At 50.0% G+C, this 27,085-nt stretch overlaps 1 protein-coding gene across 2 annotated transcripts; it reads left to right on the top strand.

Annotated features, from left to right (window-relative positions):
• Positions 1–5,598: 5,598 nt before the first annotated feature.
• On the top strand, positions 5,599–24,943 carry LOC116954087 (sal-like protein 1). 2 transcript variants are annotated; one of them, XM_032974512.2, is made up of 3 exons: positions 5,599–6,411; positions 17,173–20,471; positions 21,419–24,943. In XM_032974512.2, exons 1-3 carry the CDS (start codon positions 6,333–6,335, stop codon positions 22,181–22,183), a joined length of 4,143 nt encoding a protein of 1,380 aa, XP_032830403.1. In that variant the 5' UTR covers positions 5,599–6,332; the 3' UTR covers positions 22,184–24,943. The 2 variants fall into 2 exon arrangements, with proteins under 2 accessions (XP_032830403.1, XP_032830404.1); XM_032974513.2 differs by lacking the exon at positions 5,599–6,411 and adding an exon at positions 9,881–11,386.
• The last annotated feature ends 2,142 nt before the right edge of the window (positions 24,944–27,085 follow it).

The following is a 27,085-nucleotide window of genomic DNA, read 5'->3' as shown; positions in this document are numbered from 1 at the left end:
TCGGCCTAAAACGAATCCTACCCGGTGCAGTGTCAAGGGGCCGTCCATAAATGACGTCACGCACCTGGCGGGGGGTCAGACATTTGTGACGATGTGTGACGGGGGGGGGTGAGAAATGTGACGTCACATCAAAATGCGCAATTTTAAATAAATATAGACAACACGTTCTACTTAATTAAATAGACTTTTTGATAAACGTGTTCTCCTACATCCGAGTGCAGCGCCACATTAAATACGCACTACAATGACAATAGTTTAAAGCGATTTGAAGCATGTTTTTTTTTGGGGGGGGGGGGCAGAGCTTTGTGACGTCATATTTGAGGGGGGGTCTGACTTTTTGTGACGCCGTGTGACGAAGGGGGGGGGGGGGTCAAAAATCGTCCATAATCGCGTGACGTCATTTATGGACGGCCTCTGATGCGAGCAAGAATATAATCAGCGAATGGGGAGACAAAGGCGGCCAGGCGTGCTTGGTCATACCGTAAGACACACGGACAATGCACGTACAGTACACGGGATAGCCCCTTTGTCATTCCACTGCTAGATAAAAGCCTTCCCACGCTATTTCGACCGCGGGTGTTGTTTGACCATACTTCACCACGCTGGTCAGTGGTGCGTGTTGGTCAAGACGCGACTGACGTTAAGCCACGGTCGGTGGTCATGGTGTGCAGCGCGCTAACCACAGCGCCACCGCTCCTACCCCACCTGGATAATATGTGCTCACTGACAGCATGCATCTAAAACAATGTAAACATAGATTATTTTAAATAATAAAGAGTTGTGAAAACAATAAGAGGCACACTCTCTCTGTCTGTGTTGGTATCCACGTATTCGCCCCCTATTATCCCCTTAACCCCTCTGACGCACGGTCACACAATTACTTGGGTCGGGACAGTTTAGGAGACTTGAAGCCGGAACGAACCAGATTTAACAAGGCCCATCACAAACATCACAACAACCACCACCACAACTACGCCAACTCCTCCCATCGTTTCCACTTAAGCAGCCACCACTACCACCACTCTCCTCTCTCCCTCACTCTCTACCCCACTGATACAGCCACCACCAACCCCATTCACTCTCCCACTATCACCGTAAACCCCTCCCCCGCAATTACAACCACAGCCGCCACCATCATCACCACTCACCGCTGCACTCTCTCCGACCAATACAACACCTCCGATTGGCGCGGTTGGCTACGTACGGTGCGAAATAAGTTCAACATACATACAACTATCACCGCTCCCCTCTCTCCCCACAACAACCACCACCACCACTCCTCCCCCGAAGATCCAACAACAACCAGAGAGCCATTACCCCTCCTCCTCCAATCGCTCACTGCACCACGGGCATGATCCCATTGTGGACGATGCGAGATGGGGCGCGCGTGATGTCACACAAAAGGGGGCCGAGAGGTTTTATAAGTAAACCATTACTTGTTTAATTGATTCGTCGTTGCCGATGACTCGCGCAAGATTAATTCGAATTATGCCGCCCGTTTCATCTCGGGTGTGAATTTGAACCGCGCACTGGGCGCTCACTACACAATCGCGACTCGAAAAGGACATCAATGGCAAGACTGCCCCGGCAGGTTTGGTCTACGGGACGATATTATTCATGGCTATGTGCATGTGCGCATGTGAATACATCCACGTGTGTATTGTGGTTACAAGGGACGCTGATCGATAGCGATGGTCGATCATCGAGAATAATGACGGAGTGGCAGCCGAGTAATGGAACGCGGCGTCTTGAGTTCGATGTCGAACTCAGGTCATCGCCGGCTTCGGAGCGCAGTGTGCCAACCGCTGCGCCACCGCTCCCCCCTTGCAGGCTCTAATTCGCCTGGTCAAACTTAACCACGCGCATTTCATATCTACCAAGACTGCGCCATGAACCCGGCAAGATGAGTTTATATTCCCCGGCCACGGCGAACATCAGTGTCGAGTGATATTTGAACGGGTCCCGACATCTCTCTGCGCTAAATTAACCCGTATCGACCAGCGTGGTGAAGTATGGTCTGCACGATGAGATAGCAGCTCATGGTGTGTTGTTGCTTGGTGAAATACGTCACAGAGTCGTGAGATATTGCGGTGCTTTGGAGAGGCATTGATCCAGCAGTGGATTGATCACGGCTGATGATGATGACAATCATATTGTCCGTATGTGGAGCGGTGGCGCTGCGGTTAGCGCACTGCGCTGTGAGCCGAGCCACCGATGACCCTATCCATGGTCGATTGCCGGTCGGGGAATAGATGAGTGGCGAGTGATGAGTGAACTGGACCAGCGTGCCCCTTCTCCCAAACCTGCACTGACCGGAATGGTGAAGTATATTCAGAGTAGTTGATTTCCCTCGCCTCCGATTATCATGGTTGGCTACATACGGTGCGACAGAAGTTCAATATACAAACAACTTTCGCATGTATGTCCAGAGCGCGGTTTTCAACAGCATCCAAAAACGGATATCGGGCTATACATTATTATTGTGACATCTGCATATAATTAGTTCAGCATCATTATACAATGCTGTGACAATTCACCTTTTTAACGATGATCGTTAATATTGTATTCAATAACCATACCGATAATGCAGATTTTCACCAACCACACGTATATATTATGTATTTTATAATGCATTTATATACACACACACTGTATTTTCTAGGTATGCAAGGACACATTGATTCGTTCATTAAAATCGATTCTTACACCCACGCATCGAATACATATATTAACGATGTATATGTTAATATAATCAACCATGATCTATTCACTGCTGGATGAATGCCCCCCCCTCACAGCCCCCCTCCCATTCCCCACGCCGTCGCCAACTCTCACGGTCATGGATGTAACAGCGGTCCGTCTAGAGCAGTGGTTCTTCACATTTACTGCAGCCTTGTAACCTCTTTGATTCTCAATTGTTCATTATTGTTAATACATACATAGGTTTGACGAAACAAAGGAGTTGCACTTAGGTGCCCAATTTGTAATTTCGATTATCTATCTTCTAAATAAATTTGTCCATGTCTCGCACCCCCCAGAGAGGCCATCTCGCACCCCCACAAAGGCCATCTCGCACCCTCCAGAAAGGCCATCTCGCACCCCCAAAAAGGCCCTCTCGTACCCCCAGAGAGGCCATCTCGTACCCCCAGAGAGGCCATCTCGCACCCCCAAAAAGGCCATCTCGTACCCCCAGAGAGGCCATCTCGTACCCCCAAAAAGGCCATCTCGTACCCCCAGAGAGGCCATCTTGCACCCCCAGAGAGGCCATCTCGTACCCCCAGAAAGGCCATCTCGCACCCCCAGAAAGGCCATCTCGTACCCCCAGAGAGGCCATCTCGCACGCCCAAAAAGGCCATCTCGTACCCCCAGAAAGGCCATCTCGTACCCCCAGAGAGGCCATCTCGTACCCCCAAAAAGGCCATCTCGCACCTCCAGAAAGGCCATCTCGTACCCCCAGAAAGGCCATCTGACACCCCCAGAAAGGCCATCTCGCACCTCCAGAAAGGCCATCTTGCACCCCCAGAAAGGCCATCTCGTACCCCCAGAAAGGCCATCTTGCACCCCCAGAAAGGCCATCTCGCACCCCCAGAAAGGCCATCTCGTACCCCCAGAGAGGCCATCTCGCACCCCCAGAAAGGCCATCTCACACCCCCAGAAAGGCCATCTCGCACCCCCAGAAAGGCCATCTTGCACCCCCAGAAAGGCCATCTCGTACCCCCAGAGAGGCCATCTCGCACCCCCAGAAAGGCCATCTGGCACCCCCAGAAAGGCCATCTCGTACCCCCAGAGAGGTCATCTCGCACCCCCAGAAAGGCCATCTCGCACCCCCAGAAAGGCCATCTCGCACCCCCAGAAAGGCCATCTCGTACCCCCAGAAAGGCCATCTCGCACCCCCAGAAAGGCCATCTGGCACCCCCAGAAAGGCCATCTCGCACCCCCAAAAAGGCCATCTTGCATCCCCAGAAAGGCCATCTGGCACCCCCAGAAAGGCCATCTCGCACCCCCAGAAAGGCCATCTTGCATCCCCAGAAAGGCCATCTGACACCCCCTCCTTTGGCTGCCATTCCGTCGTTAGTCTCGACCACGGGCCGCCGTCTTGATCCCTTCTCGCAAACAATGTACAAATGAGACGGACAGAAAGGGAAGGGGAGGCAACTCGCATTGACCCGAGCTGGGAAGTGTGGTCAAACAACCCCACCTATCTACTCGGCCGGGGGCAGACCTTCATCTACAAGCGAATTAACAAACGTACGCAAAACACACAATGTTAAATATCATGGCATAGTATTAACACAACGTAATATAGAAACTACAGTACAGTATATATATAAAACATTACAATGCACTCGTACTATCATGCAGTAATGGATGCATATCCGGCGTTTGAGACTGGTGGGCAACAGAGGGCCGGGCAACAATGTGTATATTGGTGCACTCCGCTTATATGCGCCGGTCCGTGGGTTCAATCCAGCGGTGGACTGACTGCGTACCTAAACTCATCGAGCGAGTATAGGATGGTCTTAAGCCTGCTGTGGAAATTCCACCTTTCTGTGACAAGGATGACCCCAGGACAACCAATGGTAATGGTATATACATGTATGTATGTATGCATGTTGAACTTCTTTCGCACCGTAGGTAGCCAACCGTGCACATCGGAGGTGCGGGGAAGGACAACGAACGAAACACAAAAACAAATTCTGCACGGATTAATGGCAATCCTCCTGTCCGTCATACGCTATGGGTGTAATTACAACCACGTGTTCGCATTTACAACGTTTAATGCAATTAAGCTGATGGGCCATCATGCTAAGCAGTTATGAACATCTAATTGGCGATAGTTAAAAGGGCAGCCCTGCAATTCCCTAGGCACGCAACTGCTGGCGGAATGCTTGACCACTCGAGGGAGCAAAGAGAGCCACTGTGGAGGTTATTTGGGCCAATATTCCGCGCTATTATTACCATTGTTGTTTACACAGGAAAACAACCCTCATCTATATTTATATAGCTTTAAATATATATATTATAAGCATCCTTATTGGGGTAATCCGATATTCCTTCAACCGGAGATCACGCACACACACACACACACGAGCGCGCGCGTAAAGCTCCGCACAGATAGATCCACTAATCCACTGCTGAATTGCCAATCAGTGCTTCCTGTGAACATGATCGCACAATGCACAGGAGTGTACGTAACGAGGTGGGCGAGTGTGTGTATGTGTGTGTGAATTCATAACGAGATGCAGCAGCTTCATTACTCGGAGCTTAATTATATTCCAGCCTCCGTTTAAACCGTGACCCGGTGCACCCCTCACGGTGACCTCAAATTCTGCACAGATTTTTGATCTCTATTGAGTAGTGTAAGCTATATACCCACTACCTTCACCCCCTCTCTCCTCCTCCTCTCGCACTCACCACCCCCATACCCCCTCCCTACTCAACATCCCCTTCCCCCCATTCTGCTCACCGCACCCATCCACATCATCCCCTCCGCTGATTCATGCAAGTATTTCTTCCACCCGCCCCGAATTCTCTTTCTGTGTCTGTGCGTGAGAGGGACCCCCCCCCCCCTTTTCCCCGCCCTTCACCATCCCCACCCTTCACCATCCCCACCCATACCACCCATCACCACTCACCCACCCCACCCCATCAAGCCAAGCCACCCATCTAACCAATCCACAACCCCAGCCACCGTTACCAACTCCCACCGCGCGCGCGCTCTCGCTACACACACACACAACGGACGCGCTAATTGTTTAAGATCGAATAACTCGCATAATCTGGGCAGGGGGTGGGGTGGGGGGTATAACGTGTCCAATCGGAGCGCTAGGTAAAGCATGCATCATCATTACAGCCGCCGCCGCCACCACGACCATCATCATCATCATCACCGCTGCGAGATCACCGCATGCACGCGGTAGAATGTGCGTGGCTCACTCGGACGGCTCGTTTTTGCGAGCGCCCATTGGCAAGAGCCTCTTGTGTTTTCTCAAGGGGTTGCAGTGGTAGTCGTCGTGGGCTGTTTTGTATCCCCCCCCCCACCACCACCCTCGACTCCTCCGACTCGCTGTTTGGGGGGGAGCGAGAGAAACGTGGAGCAAGAACAACAGAACAGTTGCTGTGAAGATCGCTTTTTGTTGTGCGTGGCTGTTACCGGCTGCTGACGCCGCTAGCGAGCTGATCAGCGGCTTACTAGCGGGGTCGGGCTTTGCTTGCTGCTGCTGCTGCTGGTGCCGGTGCTAGTGGTGCTAGTGGTGCTGGTTGTTGAGAGATAGAGAGAGGGAGGGAGGGAGGGGGGAGAGCCGGTGTCTGCGGGACACCGGGCTGACGAAATGTCTCGACGCAAACAGACGAAGCCCCAGCAACACTTCGGCGAGAGCGGCGAGGGCGGACCCGACTCTTCGGAGAGCGGTGAGTGCGTTCGCGAGAAGTCATCCCGCTTCCTCTCTACCCCCCACCCCCGCCGTTTCCTCGAACTTTTCAACGCGTTCCCGGTTCGCTTATGGCACACTTTTTGTTCGTTACGGGACCCCCCCCCCCCGTATCACCCTCCGGCTGCCGCGGTCCAATCCACTGCTGGATGAAGGCCTCTTTCGAGGCGCCGCCATCTCTCCACGTTCTTGCGACGATGGTTTTTAAAAAAAAAAATCATAATGAAGAATAATCCAACCCTAGCGCCTTGCAACGCGAGTTGATTTTCATCGTTCCGTCTCATCGGTGTTGACGGCCGGGCGGGTCCGGCTTGTGGAAGAGCGGCGCTCCGTTCGGGACACTATCCCGCAGGGGCCAGCCGCCTGTGTTGCGTGTGTTTGTGTTTAAAGGGACGCATTGCTGCAGCCATAGTTACACTGCTGGAGTGCGTGCAAAGTTGCGTGGCAGTGCCTGCCCCTCCTCCTCCGCTTCGCATAGCCATCGACGGCTACGAATCTGTCTTCCCCCCCACCCCCGTGCGTAGTTGCATGCTGTTACTTGGGAGTAACAGCATGCAACTACGCACGGTATTTAACGAGAGTAATACTTGTGTGATGTGCATGCTTGGTTCTTGCTGTAACGTCTCGCTCTATCTTCGTTGCATAGCTACGTAATTTAGACGCGTGGAGTTGAATGTCTATTATCGAATGATGAAGTTGCATGTGGTATGTCCGTTCGTGAATAGATTTGAGCACGCGAACGTAATTACATACGCTATCGCGCGCACACACACGTTCACCGTTACATCAATAATTTCATAGTTACCATACAGTCGTAAGTTGCGCGCAGATAGTATATTTGTGCACGCGATTAATGCGCGCGCACACACACACACGACGCATAGCAACACAGTGCAGTACCAGCGGTGACTCACACGTGGAGTGTGCGCGTATGACGAGGACCTTCTCAAGGGACTTCACCACTCACTCGGCATGCAACTTCGTCCTCGTTAACGATGGGAACCGCCCTATCGGGGTGTTGCGATACGTTTTGGTTTAATTCAATGAAACACAATTGAATCATCAGAGTCAAAGTTCAGCCCATCGGCGATCCACTGCTGGGGAGAAAGGGGGTGGGGGGTGTGGAGGTCGTTTAAAGCCATACTTCACCACGCTGGTCAATAGGGGAGCAGGGGGGGGGGGGTGTGCTGATCGCTTTCACTGCTCGTCTGTTGGTTCCTGCTCACACGTTCGCCGTCGTCCTCTCTCTCTCTGCGAGGGCGAGCGAACCGTGCGTGACGGCGATGCGTTACAAGTTGATAATAATAATAATGTTGTTGTTGAAATGCGGCTCAGAACCGGTTCATGTATCACCTCGCCACCGATGTTCGCCGCAGTCCGGGAATCTAACGCAGTTCTCCCGGGTTCTTGGGAGCGCAGTGCGCTAACCACTGCGCCACCGCTCCGCCACACAATTGAACACGTGTAGCACGTTCGCGTCTTAACTGCAGTGTTGTAACGCGTCCTGAGATGCGGTTTCATTTAGACTCGACGGTGCAGTCCAAATGTTGTGCAGTTACTTGGTGTCTAAAACGATGATTGCTGTTTGTATCCCTGGGTAAAAATAGCTTTTAGAACTATATCCTATATCTTACAAAACAGGCGTACGTTCAGTGTGTGTGTGTGTGTGTGCGCGCGCGCGCGCGCACATTTATCCGCTATGATGAACGATGTACATGCATCAAGAATATGGACAACTCGTCACAAAGGAAATGGAACAAAAGGCGAGGAAGCGCGGAGTAAAAAAAAGAGGCGTAGACCACGAGGCGCTTTGGAATTGCCGAGAGAGAGAATGAGGAGCACGTGGGGAAGCTGGGAGGGGTGGGGGTGATCCTAGAACAACACGGGCTACTTGGGCACGTAATCATATCGCCTGTTGATACAGGCCAAATAAAAACGATGGGCTTGGACAGAATACATCGCTCGAAGGGTCCCGGGATGATGGCCGGTGGCCTAGTTCGGGAGACTTCACGACTGAAGTAGCAGCCGAAGGGGGAAGAGAGGGGGGGGACACGCCATGAGACGGACGACACCGCCGAGATGTCGAAATGAAATCCGTTCGTGCGTCGTCGGGGCCGAGATGGATGGCGACGGCGTGGGGATAGGAGGTGGAGGGAGGTATTTCATCCAGCTGTGAATAGACCATGGCTGACTATGATGAAGATGACGATGCTTCAGGCCTACAAATCCGTGGTGGGGGGGGGAGTTACAATGATATACAAAGCGGGCGTTAGCACTGAACTATATGAAGGGCACAGCGCGTTAATAACAGCAACCACAATCAGTCGGTCATCGGTTGCGATTTGTTTTTAGGCTTCCTAGTGTAGAGGTTTGATTTCTATTTGGGACGATCATCAACATCAGCCATGGCCAACCCACTGCTGGAAGAAGGAATGCCCCAAAGCCGCCGCCACCTCTCTATGCCCACTACGCAAGAATCCACCTTGCACACGCGCTGATCCCACGCTCCATCTCCCCACTGTCCGTAACCCTGAACGCGTTTCGTTGCCCCGTCTGCCTCACCATCACCGTTCTAGACCATGGTTCCGTTTAGCGAAGCCTCCTGCTCAAGCCAACTCAACTTTGTTCAACAGTTGGAATGATTTCGAAACGTCGTGTGAATTTTATTGTTTTATTTTATAATTTTATTCTCATTCTACGTGACTTTACCGAAAGAACTAAAGAAGAGTTGGACTGATGTCCCTGATCTGGGCACCTTCTCTAATCCACGCGTGTTCCTCCACTTTGTCTCGCAATGGAAAATCCAAGAATGCATCTAAATCCGTGCTTTGTGCTCTTTCAAGTGTTAATCGAGTTTCTTGGAAGCTCAAGTTTCCGTACCATATGCAACGGAGTGAAATTATGTAAAGGCAGTAGCTTCGCACGAACTAAATTCAAATGCCAGGATAACTTGATGAATTATTTTGGTTTCGTCTTTACGGGCTTTGCGTGTTTAAAAAAAAAGTGTTTTTAAATTAAACTCCAGTGGTTGTCTGTTAAGCCATTCACCACACTGACCAGCGTGGTGAGGTATGGCCAAGCAACCTACCACGACCCTCACCATCCAGCAGTTAAGAGGGGATGCGCGTGATTTCGCTGCTGTTACAAATCCAAGTCGGATGTGGCATCAGATCTCGTGGCGTGGTGGATGTAAGCGACATGGTAATTCACAGCCATCCTTCAATCCACTGTTGAACACTGAAGCCCCCCCCCCCCAACTCACCGCGCATCTTGTCGGTGCTCGCGGGTCATTCGGGTGTCACGAAAGGGCGTGATGCGTCGTAAAGCACGTATGAGTGGTGACTTTTATTGTTCCTAAGTGGCCCCGAGATTATGAATATTATTGACTCGGCGTGGCGGGGGGGATACCCTCCCCTTCGCCCCCCCCCCCCCCCGAACCTTACCTACCGATGTCCACGCGCGTGTGGCCCCCCACTGCGCGCGCTGCTGTAGCCGCGGTCCTTGTAACGGTACGGATCCTAATCCGTAACAACCACCCCAACGTGGGTCATCGCCATTAACGTCACGAGCAGCGACGGAGTGTCCCTTTTGTAAGTAGTGTGGTTCCCGCCATAGAAACGTGGAATTCCCACCACTTGCCTCCTGACCGCTGTCGCTCCCCGCTGTGTCCGACTTGTTCAGCTGGTGGTGTTTTAGTTCAGGTGACTTGTCCAACCCCCGTTGTCTGAGTCATCATCAGGATGGAGTTGGGGGTCACGGAGGGTGTTTGGCCATACTTCACCACGCTGGTCGGTGCGGGTTCGTTTAAAATTAATATTGGGGTGCGATGTTGTGATCTCGTGCCACGCTAGGTCGTATAACGAAATTGTGCCCTAATGTACAGCTGTGTTGGGTACATGTTAACAAAGAAAATAGCGATCGTATTAAAATAATACATGACTTAAAGCTTTCGTGACTGCAGGAATGTATTCTTTTGGGTCTTTCGGTAAAGTCACGTAGATAGGTTCAAAGAAAATAACAAATAAACTATCTACGTGACTTTACCAAAAGACCCAAAGAATATAATAATACCTGACTTTGGTTATTTAGTAAAGACTTAATCGAGTTTCAAAAATAATATTCAGGAGGGTTCTGCATTGCAATGTTTGGCCAACTCGCCTGCGATTTGTGAACAAAATTGGAAGAGTATCCACGTGAAAACCCACCACCCAAAACCTCCTGCTAGGCCTGGATATTCAGTACGTGGTGTGATCGCTTGCCCAGTTCAGAATCTATAAGCTATCTGGTATGTTCAGGGCAGTCTCCCATCTAAACAGTCTAGAACGAACCATGATCGCACTCGGCTTGATAATTATTAATGCGATGAGATGGGGAGGCGCATTCGCAGGGTAAATCCGTTTAAAGCTAAAGGCATAAACTCCACGCATCTTTGCGTATCCGCTCTGTCGGAATATAAGTTACGCTAACCGTGTGTGCTGTGTTTACTGCAGTCCAAACGTGTACATAACGGCACGTACATTCTTTTAAGACTACGATTACGAAAGTAATTAATCGTACAGGATAGAAGAAAAGATCGTGACTGCGTGGGTTGTGGTAATGTAAGCTACAACGGTGTACCGGATGGGATGGTAGGATATAAACAATCTTGATTATAAACATTTGGTACACAGATTTAGTCGAGTCTATGATGCTTAAATCTGAAAGGGCAAAACTTTACGAATTAGGACTCTCCCAAAAATAACGACGAGAAGTGTTGATTGATAGAGCGCGGGTGGTGGGGGGGGGGGGAATTCTCGACCTTTAAAAGTTCCACATTTGGCAAGCCTCCGTGCTAAACACCGTCGGTGAACCGAGTAATTCTCCTCCGGCCGAGTGCGACGCTGAAGCCAACAGAAAGCGGGCGAGGCCCGCTAATGGCTGGGCACAACAACAATAGTCGGGTTTCTGCAGTGCTGGTAAGACGCAGTGCTGGTAAGACGCGGTGGTGTGGCAGCTGTAAGACGCGGTGGTGTGGCAGCTGTAAGACGCGGTGGTGACAGCGGTTAGCGTACTGCGCGTCGGTGAAAATTTTCGACATAAGCTCGAGCCCCAGTCCACAGCTGCCATCACTGGGCGAGCGATTTTCTTTATCTGAACCGGTCCCTCGGGTGACCCAATTCACCAACCCACGCAGACCAGCGTGGTGAAGTATGGTTAAAAAAATGCCTTGGATCGGCATTGAATTTTGAAGGCTTTCCAATCCAGCAGTGAATTGATGGCAGAATGTGTTTTTTTAATTCATACAGTCGTGTGTATGTGTTCAATGGTTGTGTATACACACAGCATAACGTGCAATAACACTTTGTATTTATATTCTAACAAATTCAAATGTTTGGTATAGTTAACTCATTAAACTAGTGTGTGCATACTTTAACATTTCCTTTTGACCATACTTCATCGCTCTAGTCAAATGTGTATAATTTAACTCGTGAGTTTTCGATATTAGATTTCATACATGTTAAGCACTATAACACTTCCAAAAAACCCCCTGCCAGGTTGAATGGGAGGTATACATTATAATTTTGTAGATATTTAACGTAATATCCAAAATAATAATCGTAAGTTTGGGGTCATAGCAGTGGCGCATATCTGCTGGATATGAATTCGACTCTAGATTGAAAGCTTTCGTGACTGCAAGGATCCATACTCTTTGGTTCTATTCGATTTTTGTTTTATTTTTTACCTACGTGAATTTACCGAATAGAACCAAAGAGTATGGATTCGACTCTCGGCCACACGGCTATCACCAAAGTCGAGTGATATCTGAAACCAAACTTTATACCATCCCGCGCTGTTCAGAGTAGTGAAGTATGGTCAATCAACCCCCACAACCGCCAGTCGATTGATGGAGATTTAATATCAACCGCTGTTAAATATCTACAGTTCTAAAGAAGCGTTCAACCAGATATGGCGCTCGAGAACTCGTTAAAGGAAAACCTGCTCAACGTTAAACCATGCGTTGTAACTATGAACGTTTTGATTTAAAGCTTTCGTGACTGCAGGTATTTCATATTCTTGACTTGACCGAAAGAACCAAGAATATGAACGTTATGTATGTTGCGTACATAAACAATTATACATGAACCATTATTACTCCTGCTTTAATACAAACTCGTTTCGGCGAAAGATCTTACTGTGTCCAATTGGTGGCCTCTCCTTTGTTTTGTCTTCAATTATGGAATGGTTTGGACTGATATATGTAATACACAGATTTCAGTTTCAGTTCTTTTCAGTTCAGTTTATTTTGGTACAGCCCTGTGAGCCATTCGACTCTTGAATCGGGTGCAACCACAACAAACAAAAAACACGAACAAGAAAAACATCTTAAAGTGACTTTGTGACTTTGCAAACAGAAAATCCATGAAAAAACACTAAAATATTCCTGAAAAAAGCACCGTACACCAACGCTGTGTGCAAAAAAAATCCCAGTGGGATGCAAGTCAAACAACAACAACCACAAGAAAACTTAAATTAAGGCCATGAGTCTAACTCCGTACTACAACAAAACAAACATGTCCAAACCAAAAAACATTTTCGAAATCACCAAATGTGTGTAATCATAGTCCATGTGCAAACTTATACTGGACACGATTACTACTCAAAGTAACAATTCGCGCCATTGTGGAGACTATCACAATGCGAAGAAGCGCACGATGAGGCTATGGATTGATTTTTTTTTAGTTGCGTATAGCAAGGGATGAAGTTTGGTGTCGAACCTGGGACTCGCATAGCGCAAAGATCGAGGGAGTCTTTCCCCTGTCTGTAAACATCTCTGGGCAGGTCCACCGACATCGATTCAAGCGAGCCTTCCTCTGCTGCTGATGAGACGCTGAATGTCAAAACCGGTCCAGAGTTTTGCTTTTGAGTTTGGAAACGCCGCTGCCGATATCGATGCACGCCCAGGAGGCCACGTGGTACGGCTGATGGCATGAGTAAGAAATACTTGTACAGTTCGGTGTTTTCACGTGGAGACAAGAAGGATTATTACAGTGTGTGTGTGAAGGCGACTTTGCTCATTTATTTGGTTAGCAGGCGACGTGACTGGGTATCGAACTCCAACAGTTTGTGTTCGTGGCCAGCAACCGCTCACCCCCCCCACCCCCCAATATTGCTATGTGCCATTAATTGTCACATCAATAACAGCATTGCACGCAACTGCTGTGTAAAAAACTTTACCACTCCCTTGGCATCTGACCCGATCACGGATTTCCCCCCCCTCCTCCAATTCAACCCACAATGTCCAGCGTTTGGCCAAGTATGGTTCAAACACCTCCCACGCGGGGCGGTGAGGATGAGGCATTCGTGGGTTTAACACGGGGGGGGGGGGGGGGCTGTTGAAGTACTTGCAGGAATGACACCCGAGAAGAGGGGCGCATCGTGTGGTAGAGGCTGCCCTTCAGGACTTGATGCGTGCTGTGTGGGGGAGCGGTATCGCGCGCCGTGCTACGAACCCGGCGAGCCGAGTTCGATTCCCCCGCTCACGGCCACCAGCACCGCTGACGATTTGTAATTGAGCGGTGCAGGCCCCCCCCCACCCCTCCCCTAGGTCGACTCGGCGTCAAATGATTACCTGGGTGCGATGCGTGAACATCGCCGCTAGGGAGATGAAGGCGACCGGGCGTGCTGTTGGCCACCACCATTATCCCACCTCGTGTGCCGTGCCGGCCTTCATAAAAGTGCTCGCTTAGCAACACTTGGCCCCAAACCTATGCAAAGCCTGTACGGGTGGGGGAGGGGGATTCTTTGTCTTTTGTTTATTTGTTGACTCGGAAAGTCCCATTGTTCATAAAAAAACTATAGAATGCAAAATCTTAAGTAGAAAAACCGGTCTCGAACGGTTCCCTCAACTCCCCCCAAATGGAGCGGTGACCTCCCCGGCCGACCCCATTCACAAAATACGCAGCGCCACCCATCCCCGATCTCACGTTTAGTTTTTTGTTTGTTTGGTAAGCCTCCAAGAAGCACGAGAGTCTAACAAATAAAAAGTTGAGGTTCTAATGTCGAACAATACAAGTTTAACACGTAGCCTCTCGCGACCCATATTATCCATAAACAACAATAATTTTCAGACCTTTGGCAATTCGCTGCTGGATGAAGGCTGATCGGTACGGAGCCAGGAGTTGGAACGTAGTGAGATGCCCATGGTCGACTTCATAAATCCTATTCACCACGGGCAGGAGTCGAACGAACCCGGTTTTCCGGGTTTGTAGCGTAGTGCATGATCCACGCCGTGTGTCTGTCGGGCGTTGCGAGCAATTTGACCATACTTCACCACGCTGGTCGGTGTGGGTTTGTGGGGGGGGGGGGGAGATTAGGGCAGGGAGTTGCAGTATATCTCTGACGCTTTAAATTATCCACCGCGTGTCCTTTAACTGAGGCTATGGGTGCATTTCGTCTAAATGGCGAGTTGTAGAAACAATAACGGTGTCATCTATCATCAAGTGGTTATCGTCACGCCGATTGTCCTTGGCCACCGCCATCGTCAGCGGCCATTGTCTCTCCACTGCTCGATGGAGGAGGCTTCCCCCATCATGCCGTCGCCATCCTCGCGGGCTCTTGCGATGCCCCTCCATGTGAGAATGATCTTGGACGGTCGCGCTCCCCGTGGGCGTCGTCCCTGGCTCACAGATGCGTTCCTTCCCATTCTAGATTTAAAGCTTTCGTGACTGCAAGGATCCATACTCTTTGGTTCTATTCGGTAAAGTCACCTACGTGACTTTACCGAATAGAACCAAAGAGTATGGTTCCTTCCCATTCTTCCACTCTCCATCCCCACCAGGGGCCATCGTGTGTTGTGCCCCCCCCCCCCCGCACCTCCGATTTTAGCACGGTTGGCTAAGTACAGTGCGAAAGAAGTTAAACGTACTTGCATCCCTTCTGGCCATGTGGTGTTTCTGGCCTGAAGCCTGCTTGCTTTAACAAACAACTAACATGTAACTTGCCACACTCGTTAATAACACTGGCCATAAAATAAAAAAATACATAATCAAATACATAATCGGCGACGTTTTGTGAATGAATGGACCTTATCCATAGCACACAAACGGAGAGGGAGTGCTTTAATAAAGGTAGGAGACTGCACGTAACACCATTTGGGCCTAGTGATAATTACATTTTTTGACTGTTTTCTGATAAAATGTTTTTAAATAGGCACATGATGAGTTACCTAGCAGCAGCCATTGTATGCATGTTGAACTTCTTTCGTACTGCACGTAGCTAACCGTGCTAATCCGGATGTGCTTTGCTAAATGCAGCAGGAGTATCGACGTGATGTGTCAATTTTTCCTAACCATAAAAGGGGGTCTTGGCTTTGTCTGTGTTCTCTGATCTACGTGTTTTTTTTTCTTCCAATCTTCAGATCCCCTCCGTTCCGTTGATCTCTTCACATGTCCCAACAATGCCCCTTTTCGTTCGATTTGCATCGCGTCATGGCATAATTTTACCATTCTCAATTATGATTAACTAAATATACGCCAACGTAATGTAACCCCTCCATGTGGTGGTGTAACCGTTGACCTGTGTCAAAAGGTAAAAAAAAACATACTCGAATGGAAGCCTTTTTTGGATTTTGATCAAAATTTTCCAATAAGTTTCAGTTTTTTTAATAATTTGAAATAACCACATTACCAGGTAAGGCCAACTGAGCTTGTATAGCCACAAATGCAAGCTCAACAAAAGTGGCTTATCACGTGGAAATTTATCGCAGCCAAATACTCTAAACGCACGGTTCTAAATGCGGATGAGAAAACCGTTGCCCCCGGAGAAAAATCCACGGAGAGAACAAGCAAACTTCAAATATACATGTGTCGGGGTCCGGATCGAACCCACAACCTCCTGTGTACCAGGCGAGAGAGTTAACATCTTACCACCGTGGCCTGTGCATGCAGTATACATATGGTACCTTCTCGTTAAGCTATTACAGTAACAGTACTTCACTTTCCTCAACAGAACCTGGGGGGCCTGCCCCTTCTTGTTGACTGCAGTGTCATTCTTGTTTACAGCCCTTTGTCAATCCACTTTCTGGACGCAGGCCTCCCCTATGCCATGTCGGTCATTGAGCTTTTTGAGCAGACTTCACCACCCCGGTCACTGCGGTTTTAGTCATATCTGAACTGATCCTAGGGGCGGTGGGAGCACTTACCCGTGGCCTGGGATCGAATACTGACAGGTACATGTAGCCCGGTGTCAATGAACCACACTGCTCGCTCTTGATGGCCTCATCATGCTTTCTCTACAACCAGGCATGGACAGGACCTCATCCAGCAGTGGATTGGCCAATGTCTGTAAATAATACCAGTTTCTATATTTAATGTAGTTGGGGGCACAGTGTATATTTTCCTCTGATTTTAATATCTGGGAATTTTAAGAAACTACTGAATGCTTATCACCAAGACTGGTAATACAATCTACATACACAGTACAGAATATGCATAATCACCAACAGTAGGTGATTCATAAATTAATGTTTTCAGGAATGGATAAAGAAATTGACCATATTGCATGAATAATAATTTAGCATATTTGCTCTTTGAACTATACTCCAACAGCATGAGACTTTAACAAAGGTAAGATTGTGCTTTTTTTTCCGCCAACAGACGTATGGTCGGGGAATCTTTATGGTGTCCGCTGCGACCGAGGTCACGCTTGCTCACGAGCCTCTCGCTTCTGCACACCCCCCCCCCTCGTCTCTTGTCCCCCACAGCTTGCTCCTCGGCGCTGAACCAGAGCGGCGGCGATGGCGGCAGCGACAAGGGCAGTCCGCGGGCGCACGTCTGCGACAGCTGCTGCGGCCAGTTCCCCACGATGGCCGCCCTCGGCCAGCACATGGAGAGCTGCGGCAAGGCCCCCGCTGTTTTCATCGTCGAGGAGAGTGACAAAGTCCCGCCGGACGACGGGAGCCCGGGCAACGAAATCGGAGTCCTCCGGGAAGGATTCCCGGTCGCCGTCGCCGTCCCCAACGGTGACGGCAAAACCAAGGCGTCGCATTTCCCCGACGACTCGCCGCCGCCCCTTGAAAGCAGCAAGCGCTTCAGGGCAGACTCCAGCGGCTCCGTGGGCGGCCACGCCGTGACGTCGTCGTCGAGCGGCGGTGGCGGCGGCAAAGGGAAGGTGAATGGATACTCTTTGTCCGAGGCGCTTGAGGTGGGACGCTCTGAGAAGGCGGCGGCGGCGGCGGCGGCAGGCGGTAGCAAGGTGGCTATGTCTGGCGCGGCAGCAAGCTTGCCGTTCATCGTGGAGCAGCTCGTGTCCCTGCACCAGCAGCAGATGAACCAGCTCCACCTCATCGAGCAGATACGGAGCCAGGTGACGCTCATGGTGGCGGCTTCGTCCGCGGCCGCCGCGGCCGCGGCCGCGTCCATCCCGTTGCGCCTCAACCACGCGGCGAAGATGACTACGCCGATGGCGCCGCTGGGACGCCCGCAGCCGATCCACGTCGCCACGTCCAGCGTCTCCACGGCGACCAACTACATTCAGGGTGGCAGCCTCGTGAGCGCTATGAGCTCGCCGGGCATCCTTCCGTCGTTCGGAACCATGACCACTTCGTCCCCCGGCCTGGTGTACCCCATCCTGACGAGGCTGCCCCACGGCGCCGTGCCCTTCCAGAGCCAGCACGGCGAGCCGGCGCTGTCCCACGGCGGTCGCCACCGTAGGAACCGGCACCTGTCGGTGGAACGCAAGGCCAGCGGGGAGGAGGCGGCGGCGGCGGCGTCGTCGGCGGCCATGGCGGCGGTGAGCTTCATAAAAAACAAATGCCGCTACTGCGGGAAGGTGTTCGGCAGCGACAGCGCCCTGCAGATCCACCTACGCTCGCACACAGGCGAGCGCCCCTTCAAGTGCAACATCTGCGGCAGCCGCTTCACCACGCGCGGCAATCTCAAGGTGCACTTCCAGCGTCACAAGGAGCAGTACCCCGACATCCCCATGAACCCGCACCCTGTGGCCGAGCACTTGGACAACGTCGTGACCAAGTCGGGGCTCCCCTACGGCATGAGTATCTCGGCCGAGGAGTCGGCGGCGGTCCGCGAGAACGACAAGATCGCCTACCCGCCCCTTAAACCGAGCGACGACGGTGGCTTCGGCATCGGCGGCATCGGCGGCGGTGACAAGCTGTCATCGGTGAAGGTCGAGCGGGGCCTGGGACAGGGCGGCCGCGACGACGAAACGGCGATCAGCTTCGCGACGTCCACCAACTACATGTTCTACAACAAGATGAACTCGCTGAGCAACTCGGAGGCCTCGGCACACGTGAGTCGCGCCAACTTCGAGGAGCGACTGCGGAGCGACTTCTCGTACGGCAGCGGCGGTGGCGGCTTTCCGGACCCCAGGCGGCGCTCGGAGACGTCCAAGCTGGAGCAGCTGGTGCAGAGCCTCGAAGAGCGGGGCCTGCCCGGTGGCTCCGCCGGCGCTCCCGCTGATGACGGAGCAGGGGTCGGCACCGTGCCCAACCAGTGCGGCGTGTGCCATCGCGTGCTGAGCTGCCCAAGCGCGCTCAAGGTGCACATGCGCACGCACACGGGCGAGCGGCCGCACAAGTGCAAGGTGTGTGGCCGGGCCTACACCACCAAGGCCAACTTGGTGCTGCACTACGCGGTGCACCGGGGCAAGCCGGCCGTGCGAGCGCTCCACTCGTGCCCCATCTGCCAGAAGCAGTTCACCAACGCCATGGTGCTGCAGCAGCACATCCGCATGCACATGGGCGGGCAGATCGGCGGCAGCGGCAACGAGAGCGAGGGGGGGCCGCCGTCCGCCCCGGGCTACGCCGCTGCAGAGGCTTCCCCCGAAGCGGGCGAGACGACGAGGGTGGCGGCTGCGGCGGCTACGGCGGAGGACGAGGAAGAAACGGGCGATAGCTACGCCGGCGAGCGGGACAGACCGGTGGAGGAGGCCGCGAGCTACTTGAGCGGCGACAACATGGAAACTGCCGAGGGGGGATCTGCCGACGGCGAGAATCGCGATGCGGACGACGACGAGGAGGAATTTGCCGACGCGAGGGACGCCAGTTTCACGGAGGGAGCCGCGGAACCCGGGCCCAGCTTCAGCCAAGGGCCGTCTCCGCCCGGTTCCGTGTCATCCGACGCATCCACCGGGAAGAAGCCCAAGTCGGGCCTGTTAAATTTCAGCCAGGAAAGCTTCAACGGCATCGCCGAGGGCGACGCCTCCAGCCAGGATGGCACGCTGAGCTTCAAATATGGGGAGTTCTCACGCATGGACTTCAGCCCTGCGCCGTCCAGCGCTGCCTCCCTGTCCAACGGCAGCACCAACGACCACCGGCTCAAGCTGCTTGCCCTGGTGGGCCTCGGCGAGGGCTTCAACCCCATCAAGACGGAGTCCAACGCGGAGGGGAGCAACGATGGCATGGCGGACCAGAGCCAGGAGAATGGCTCCTTTCGCTCGTTCTCGCCCTACGATCAGAGCAAGGGCAAGGCTACCACCTGCGACATCTGCGGCAAGCGGTTCCCGTACCAGAGTGCCCTTGACATTCACTACAGGAGCCACACCAAGGTGCGGCCGTTCATCTGCCCCATCTGCAACCGCGGCTGCACCACCAAGAGCAACCTCAAGCAGCACATCCTGACCCACCGCAAGGGGTACTCGGCAGAATTTCTCGGCCAGAGCTTGGAAGAGAGTGTTGGCTCGGGCACGGGCCTCGTGGCTCGGGCCCTGTCGCTTCCTGGCGACGCCGTCAACGGCTTCAAGCAGGAGTCGCCGTCCGTCGCTCTGCCGTCCGAGGGCGAATCGCCTTCGCCCGGCCAGGCACTGGGCCTAGGCCTCGGGATGGGCCTGCCGCGAGGCTTCCTGCAGAGCCTCGTGTCGCCGCGGTCGTCCTCCACGCCGCCGTTCGCGAGCCGCCGCTCGAGCAAACAGCACAACTGCCCGGTGTGCGGCAAGAATTACTCGTCGGCGAGCGCCCTGCAGATCCACTCGCGCACGCACACCGGCGAGAAGCCGTACGCCTGTTCCGTGTGTGGCCGGGCGTTCACCACCAAGGGAAACCTCAAGGTGCCGATTATTTATTTCACTGCGCTTTGCAATTAAGGTTGAAAGCCTTTTAATGCGTTGTCTGTCTCTCTGGGTGTCCTACCTTCTGTCGGTAAACATGGAATTCACGTCTGTCTGTAACATGAGGGTAATAATGATGATTCCCCCCCCCCCCCCCCCACCATCTAATTGTAATGATGATCCCATGCGAATGCAACTTGTGTAAAAAATTTGACTTTACTTTCCCAACAGTTGCATAATACATGCAAAAGGATCCGAAAATTGGAAATATGCAAACGCTTTTGGCCTCTGCTTCCGTCTTGCTAATTTAAATACTTCCGTGGACAAACGGCATTGAATAATCCATTCGTGTGCACATGTTTTTTGGACGCTTTGATTTAACAATGGCACATTCTTATCTTATTAGATGAAGGACAAATATATACCCTGCCCACACAGCGTTTTGCTTTCTCATGTCAGTGTTTTTTTATTTGGTTTTCAGATTAGTAAAGTCAAAGTACAGCTTTGTAAAGTAAAATCAAACCTTTAAACATGTTTTCCTCCTCGCATACCATTTATTTATCAGCTGCTGGACGAAGGCGCCCAAGCCTTTTCCTTGGAGGCCCAGGACTGGTTCAGATAATCGTCACTGGTGTTAGCTGTGAGCGGGAATCGAACCAGGGTCACCGGGTTCGTAGTGCAGCAGCACGCTAACCGCTACGCTATCGCTTAGTAAGGACAGTCTCGTATTTCCATGCATTGCGGCTCCGGAAATATAAAAATTGCCTCCCTGTTATTTTGGTTGCCGCCCCCCGCTGTCTAGGTGCTCGCTGCAAACAGCATTTGCCTTGAGCGTCTGTTAAGGCTATATTGAGGAAGACCTTTGTTTTAAATGTACGTGATGTGCTTTCGCAACCTAATAAGGCAATTGCCAATGTTCTCCCGTTGCCCAATGTACCCACCGTAAGGTGCACATGACAACGCACATGTGGAACAGCGTCCCTGTGCGCCGCGGACGCCGCCTCTCCGCGGAGCTGCACCCTTGCTTGCTCGACTCCGCCGTGCCGCCGTCGTCGTCCGACGCCTCCGACTCCAACGCGGCGACCGGGGAAGACGGCATCGCCGGCAGCGGCAACGCCGACGGTGGCGGCGGTTCAATCGTCGTGAAGCATCCGCCGCTGCCGCCGCCTCCGCCGCCTCCGCCGCCACCGCCTCCCCATCACCTGGGCCACTTCCCTCCCGACGTGTTCTCTGCTGGGCCTCATGCGTCAGGCCACCCGTCTGGGTCTGACCCGAATTTCTGGATCCAGTACGCGGCGCTGCTCGCCAACGGGTTAGCCGTGCCGCCGCCGCCGCTGCTGCCGCCGCCGCCGCCGCCGCAGCCGTTACTGCCACCTTCTCTGCCCATGTCATCGGCGATGGTGGGAGCCGTGCCGGCGGTTGGGGGAGGTGGAGGAGTGGCGGGTGCTAGTGCTAGTGGTGGAGGAGGTGGAGTCGGCATTGGCCTTGGTGGTGGCAGTAGTAGCAGCGGTAGTAGCGGTAGTGCCAAGGTGAACGAGATTTCGGTGATCCAGAACGTGGCTGTGCCCGGCACGCCGCCGAGATTTGGCGGAGGCGTCGGTGGCGAGGGAGACGAGCGCGAGGAGGCAGCGGCGATGGAGCGGATGGTGAGCGAGGGAGAAGCGGCACACCGATACGCGCGCTTCATGGATGCCGACAAGGAGCTGGCCTAGTGCCCTTTGTGCCACTTTTGATATGGCGATTGCTTTGGAATCGTTGTTGATGGCGGTGATGATATCTGTTGGATTCATCGTTAATGGTGGCGATGACGATATAGCAGTGGATTCATTCATGATAGTGATGATGATCAAGATGATGGTTGTGGCTTGATTGATAACGGTGATGATACAGTAACTGGTGATGGCTGTGGAGTCATTGGTGTTGATAGTGATGATGATGGCTGTGCTTTCATCGATAAGGGTGATCATGATGGGTCACGATGATAGCTGTGGACTCATCGTGTCGACCATGTTATTAGTCGTTGGATGCTTGATGGCCCTGGGTTTAAAAGTTGGGCTGGTGCTGTCCCGTGTTAAATCTCTTGACTCTTGCATGAAAAACGCAGCACCCAGGACAAGTTTATTTCTTTCTTTGAAGCAAAGTATTTTTTTTCCCAGCAACCTATGTATGCCTTGAAGTAATAACGTCGTACATTTTTATTTTTTGACACTTGACAAAGAGTCACGTCAAACGAAAAGAAAGAATTCTGTCACTAAACGGGGAAGAAGAAAAAAAATAGATGAATGATCTTTTTAAACACATGTTCCAGCTGCTTAAATCTCTACGCCATGGAACTGGCCTACACGAGTAAGTAAATACGTAGAAAATAATAACGGGCCGAGGGAATGTTTTCTGCATGCCCCGAATTGTTTGAAAGGTTGTGAATTGATGTGAATGCTATCGTCACATTTGAAAGGCAACGATGTTATTTTATTTGGCCACGTGGCGGCCTGCATAAGGCGTATTAATACAAAAAAATGAACTAAAAGTTTACGTTTCTAAAATACCACTGGTCGTGTTATTTTGATTCGCTTTTATAGATTTGCAAGCGAGGTGAATTATTCCATTTTGCCCAGAGGTCCCGCTTTCAAGTTTTTAAAAGGCCTAACGACCACAATACATGTGAACAAATGGTTATTTTAAGGCCGTGAAATGTTTTGACGTGTTTTTTTAAAATGAATTTGTGAAAGTCCGCCGAAAACTTGTTGTAAGTTTTACGACGGACTACAGCTATAGAATTTGACTTTGTTGGGATTTATGCATCGGCCTTGTTGGTTGCGGCCGCCCAGTTTTAACAGTACGGCACGTAAGTTCAGATCCCTATAACCGCTGACTTAAAGTCGTCTGTGGTGCTAGAATAAATGTTATAGGAGCTGTTCAAAATTTGGCAATGCCGTTATTAAGATAATACCTGAGGTGAAGTAAACTTAAAAAAATTAGCATTGCTATATATTTCTTCAAATGGACCAAAATGCCTACGAGTGTGACCATTGCATACTTTGTGGCAATTTGTGCAAGTAGTGGGCTTGTATATAATGTAATGTTTACATGCGGAGGTGTCATAACAACACTTGGCAGTTTTAATAAACATGTTTTTAGACGGTAGTTTTTTTTCAGGTTGGTAATTTACGTGTACATTTATACAACAAAATAAGCTATCGCGACCCTTTTACACATCAATATAAAAAAATCGAATGTTTTTTACCCCCCCCCCCTCCTCCTCACATTATTGTTGATGCATAGACGTAGAAGCCGGGCAGCGTTAAGCTGCGAGCTGTCTTTTTTAATTCGTGTACGTTTTATTTATTACTGCGTTATTGTAGACTTATTTCTTTTTTAGTAAAGTTACTTTTCAGGCATAGGTGCGGCGGTTGTGACGATGGGGGTGGGGGGGAGCCTCGCCTATTGCAAACTGTATTTAAAAATATATATTCACTCAGGATAAGCTCATGGACGATGGAGTAAATTAAGCGGCTTTTTGTGAATCTGTTGAAAAGTGGAATGTAGGTGGTACCACATTGTTCACTTTGTCGTTTTTTAACTTTTCATATATAACAGGTCGTGTTAACGGAATACCAAAAAAAGTTTTTAGTTTTTTTTTAACCCCGTAAAGTGCTTTCATGTCACACCTAGAAAACCACAAATGAGAGTGGAGTGATTGTGAAACATTTGATACATTTAGTTTACAATCGAGTGCCTTCTTTGCTACTGATGAACATACTCGCTCTACCTCAGTGCCTTGTAAATATATATGCTTGAATCTTTGTTTGGTTAAAGTTTTTTTGTTGATAATCAGTCGTATAAAAACATTTTACAGCTTTTGTTAACTAATTAAAATATTTCTGGCCTGCTCTGCCTTAGTCTCGATGGTTATTCAGGAGGCCTTTGTGAAACAATGACATGCTACGATTTTTGGAAGTATAAAAACATCCTCTCCTGGACTAAGTATTAATTATAGCTGGTTTACTACTTCAGTGGCAATATTTTTCCAACGTTTTTTTTTTAAGGGGAGAAAAAAGTACTGTAATATTTATCAACCAATACCTCAATGTATTTACTGAATGTACGTAAAGAACTGGAATGTCAAACAAAATCAGGTTTGTTTTTGTATTGTTGAAAAAAAAATGTTGACATCTTTTTATACGGTTCGTGAAGTGATGTTTTGGGTACGGGGCATATTTAGATAAGTTACGACTTAAGGGGGGGGGGCTATTTTCGGACAACATTACGATGAGATGTTTGTGACCAAGGGGGTGGATTTTCTCATCATAATTCTGATCGAAAAATGCATTTCTGTATTCGTAACAGGTCCGGCAGACATTCTTGAAGTGCCGTTGTTCATAGCGTCTGGAGAAACAAAAAAAACATGTGCCTGGTTTGTTGAAAGATGCAGTGAAGGAAATGCAGTGAAATAAACCTGTTCATGAATCACAGCTCGACTGCTCTCGTCTGTGCATCGTCCGAGGGTGACATCGCCCCAAGATCATCCGTCTCTTTCGTCACCAGTTCTATGAACTTCTTTCACGCCGTACGTAGCCAATCGTGGTAATCGGAGGTGTGTGGGGGACGACGACGTCGAACTAAACACAAAAAAGCCGTTCTAAAGAAATGCCTTTTCAATTTACATTACTTAGAAGTGCATAGCTTCGGTGGCTTTCTAATAATGTAAGGAAGACCGTTCCAGACGACCGCAGAAGCGCGTCTGAAACCGCGCGGTGCGGTGACCACCGTCTTTGTTTGATGGCTTTGTTCGTGCAAAATGATCGTTATAAGAACCCTGGAAATGCCATCGCTTGATGTACAACCTCCGCTAGTTTCTTGACAAGGTTAAGCCGAGTTGGTTAGCAGTGACATTTGCATCGATGTATTGACGTGTAATGTAACTCTTCCTTTTGTTCAATGCGTGTCCATCTTAATTCGGTGCATGAGAGTTGATGCTTATTCGGAGTGCCTAGGCGTCTGTGGGAACCCGAATACCGTGAAAAATTCTGAGTAATCCCTTTGATGCATTCGTGAGATAATCACTTAAGATAATTGCGTGGTAAATAATTAAACGTGTGGTTTAATCTGCATTTAAGAAGGGTGTGGTCTTAATGAGATGCAAGTTTTCTTTAAACAAAAAAAATCCGTACCAACTAACGTATGCTAACGTATTCTTGGTTCTTTCGGTAAAGTCACGTAGAAGGGAAACGATAAAATATAAAAATATAAACCAATAACGTGTTTTTTCCCTTTTAAAATTTAAATTTATATAATCGGCACATTTTACTTGAATTGTTTAAACCACTTTTTTTAAACGAACATTAAAAATCTATGCACGGTGTGTTTGAATAGATAACCGAATACTTTTGTCCAGAATAATAACTTATTGTTTTAATGCGTTTGCTGGAGAGACAAATACGCAAAGAAGGAGCGTCTGCCCTTTTAATACATCAATGGTGTGATCTGAATTAACAGCATTGTTTTCCTGAAAAACTAACTTTTTTCATGTTCATGTTTTCTTGCCCTTTGAAATGTGTATTACAAAATGCTTGCATTTTATTTAAATCGGTTTTATCATCACCATTTATGTTTTGTGTATCTAAAATAGCATTTGTGCAGATCTATACTACTGTGTATAATAAGTACATGCTGTATGTACAGTACCATACTGTGTATATTATCGATTTACGATGCCGTATTAAGTTTGCAAATATCAATCGGAGTGGCTTAATCTTTCACGTTTTAAGGGATGGTCTGCATTTAATAATGTCTTGTCCCAATATTTGTAACCAACCAATAGCAGCGTGTCGAACTATTCCCTTTTTCCTCGCATACTACATTTAAATTATTAACATAAACAAACCATGCGTACATTTACACGACACAGTATTATTGAACTAAACATCGGTGTGCTGTGTACAACGCAGTATTTACTGACGTGCTCGTGTGTCTGTGTGTGTGTACGTCTTCAGTGTCCACGTGTGAACACGCGGGATATGTGTACATTTGTTTGTATATCTGGTCCAAAAGAAATATTACAAATCGATAAAGTTACGAGAAAACAAACACGTTAAAAAACGGCTCCCAACACAGGTGTCGGAGAGCTTGGGGCCCAAGTTAAACATGACAATTGGCGAAGGCTCGGCAAATTTCAACACTTTTTGGGAAGATTTTTTACGATTTGTACAGTAAGCTTTTGGTTTTCCAAAAATAGGGCTGTTAAATGAAAGCCAACTTTTAACATGTCAAGTAGGAGTCGTGGAAGTTTACTGTGATTATTATTATTTGCTCTTTAACTTTGCGTAGAAGATGGCCAGATGCGTGCGTGATGTTTTATAACTTGTGTTTAATGTGCTGCAGTGGTTAGACCGCACCGCTTGTGAATCGGGGCCTCCCCCCGCCCGCCCGAGTTCGATTCCTGGCAAAGGACATTTTTTTTTATTTTGTGGCGAATGATCTACGGAACCGGTGATGAACGACCACCTTCCCATAAACAACCCGCAATGACCCCGGGTGGTTTCCAGTACAGCACTTCGTGTGTGGTCAGCCATCCTCCCAGGACTGATGCTGCAGTTTGTAATCCAGCAGTGGAT

Source organism: Petromyzon marinus, chromosome 54 (genome assembly GCF_048934315.1).
Source record: "Petromyzon marinus isolate PM22_M1 ecotype Great Lakes invasive population chromosome 54, UKy_Petmar_22M1.pri1.0, whole genome shotgun sequence".
NCBI classification, from domain to species: domain Eukaryota; kingdom Metazoa; phylum Chordata; class Hyperoartia; order Petromyzontiformes; family Petromyzontidae; genus Petromyzon; species Petromyzon marinus.
The sequence above is the reverse complement of the archived record's forward strand: the minus strand, read 5'-3'. Positions and strand labels throughout refer to the sequence as shown.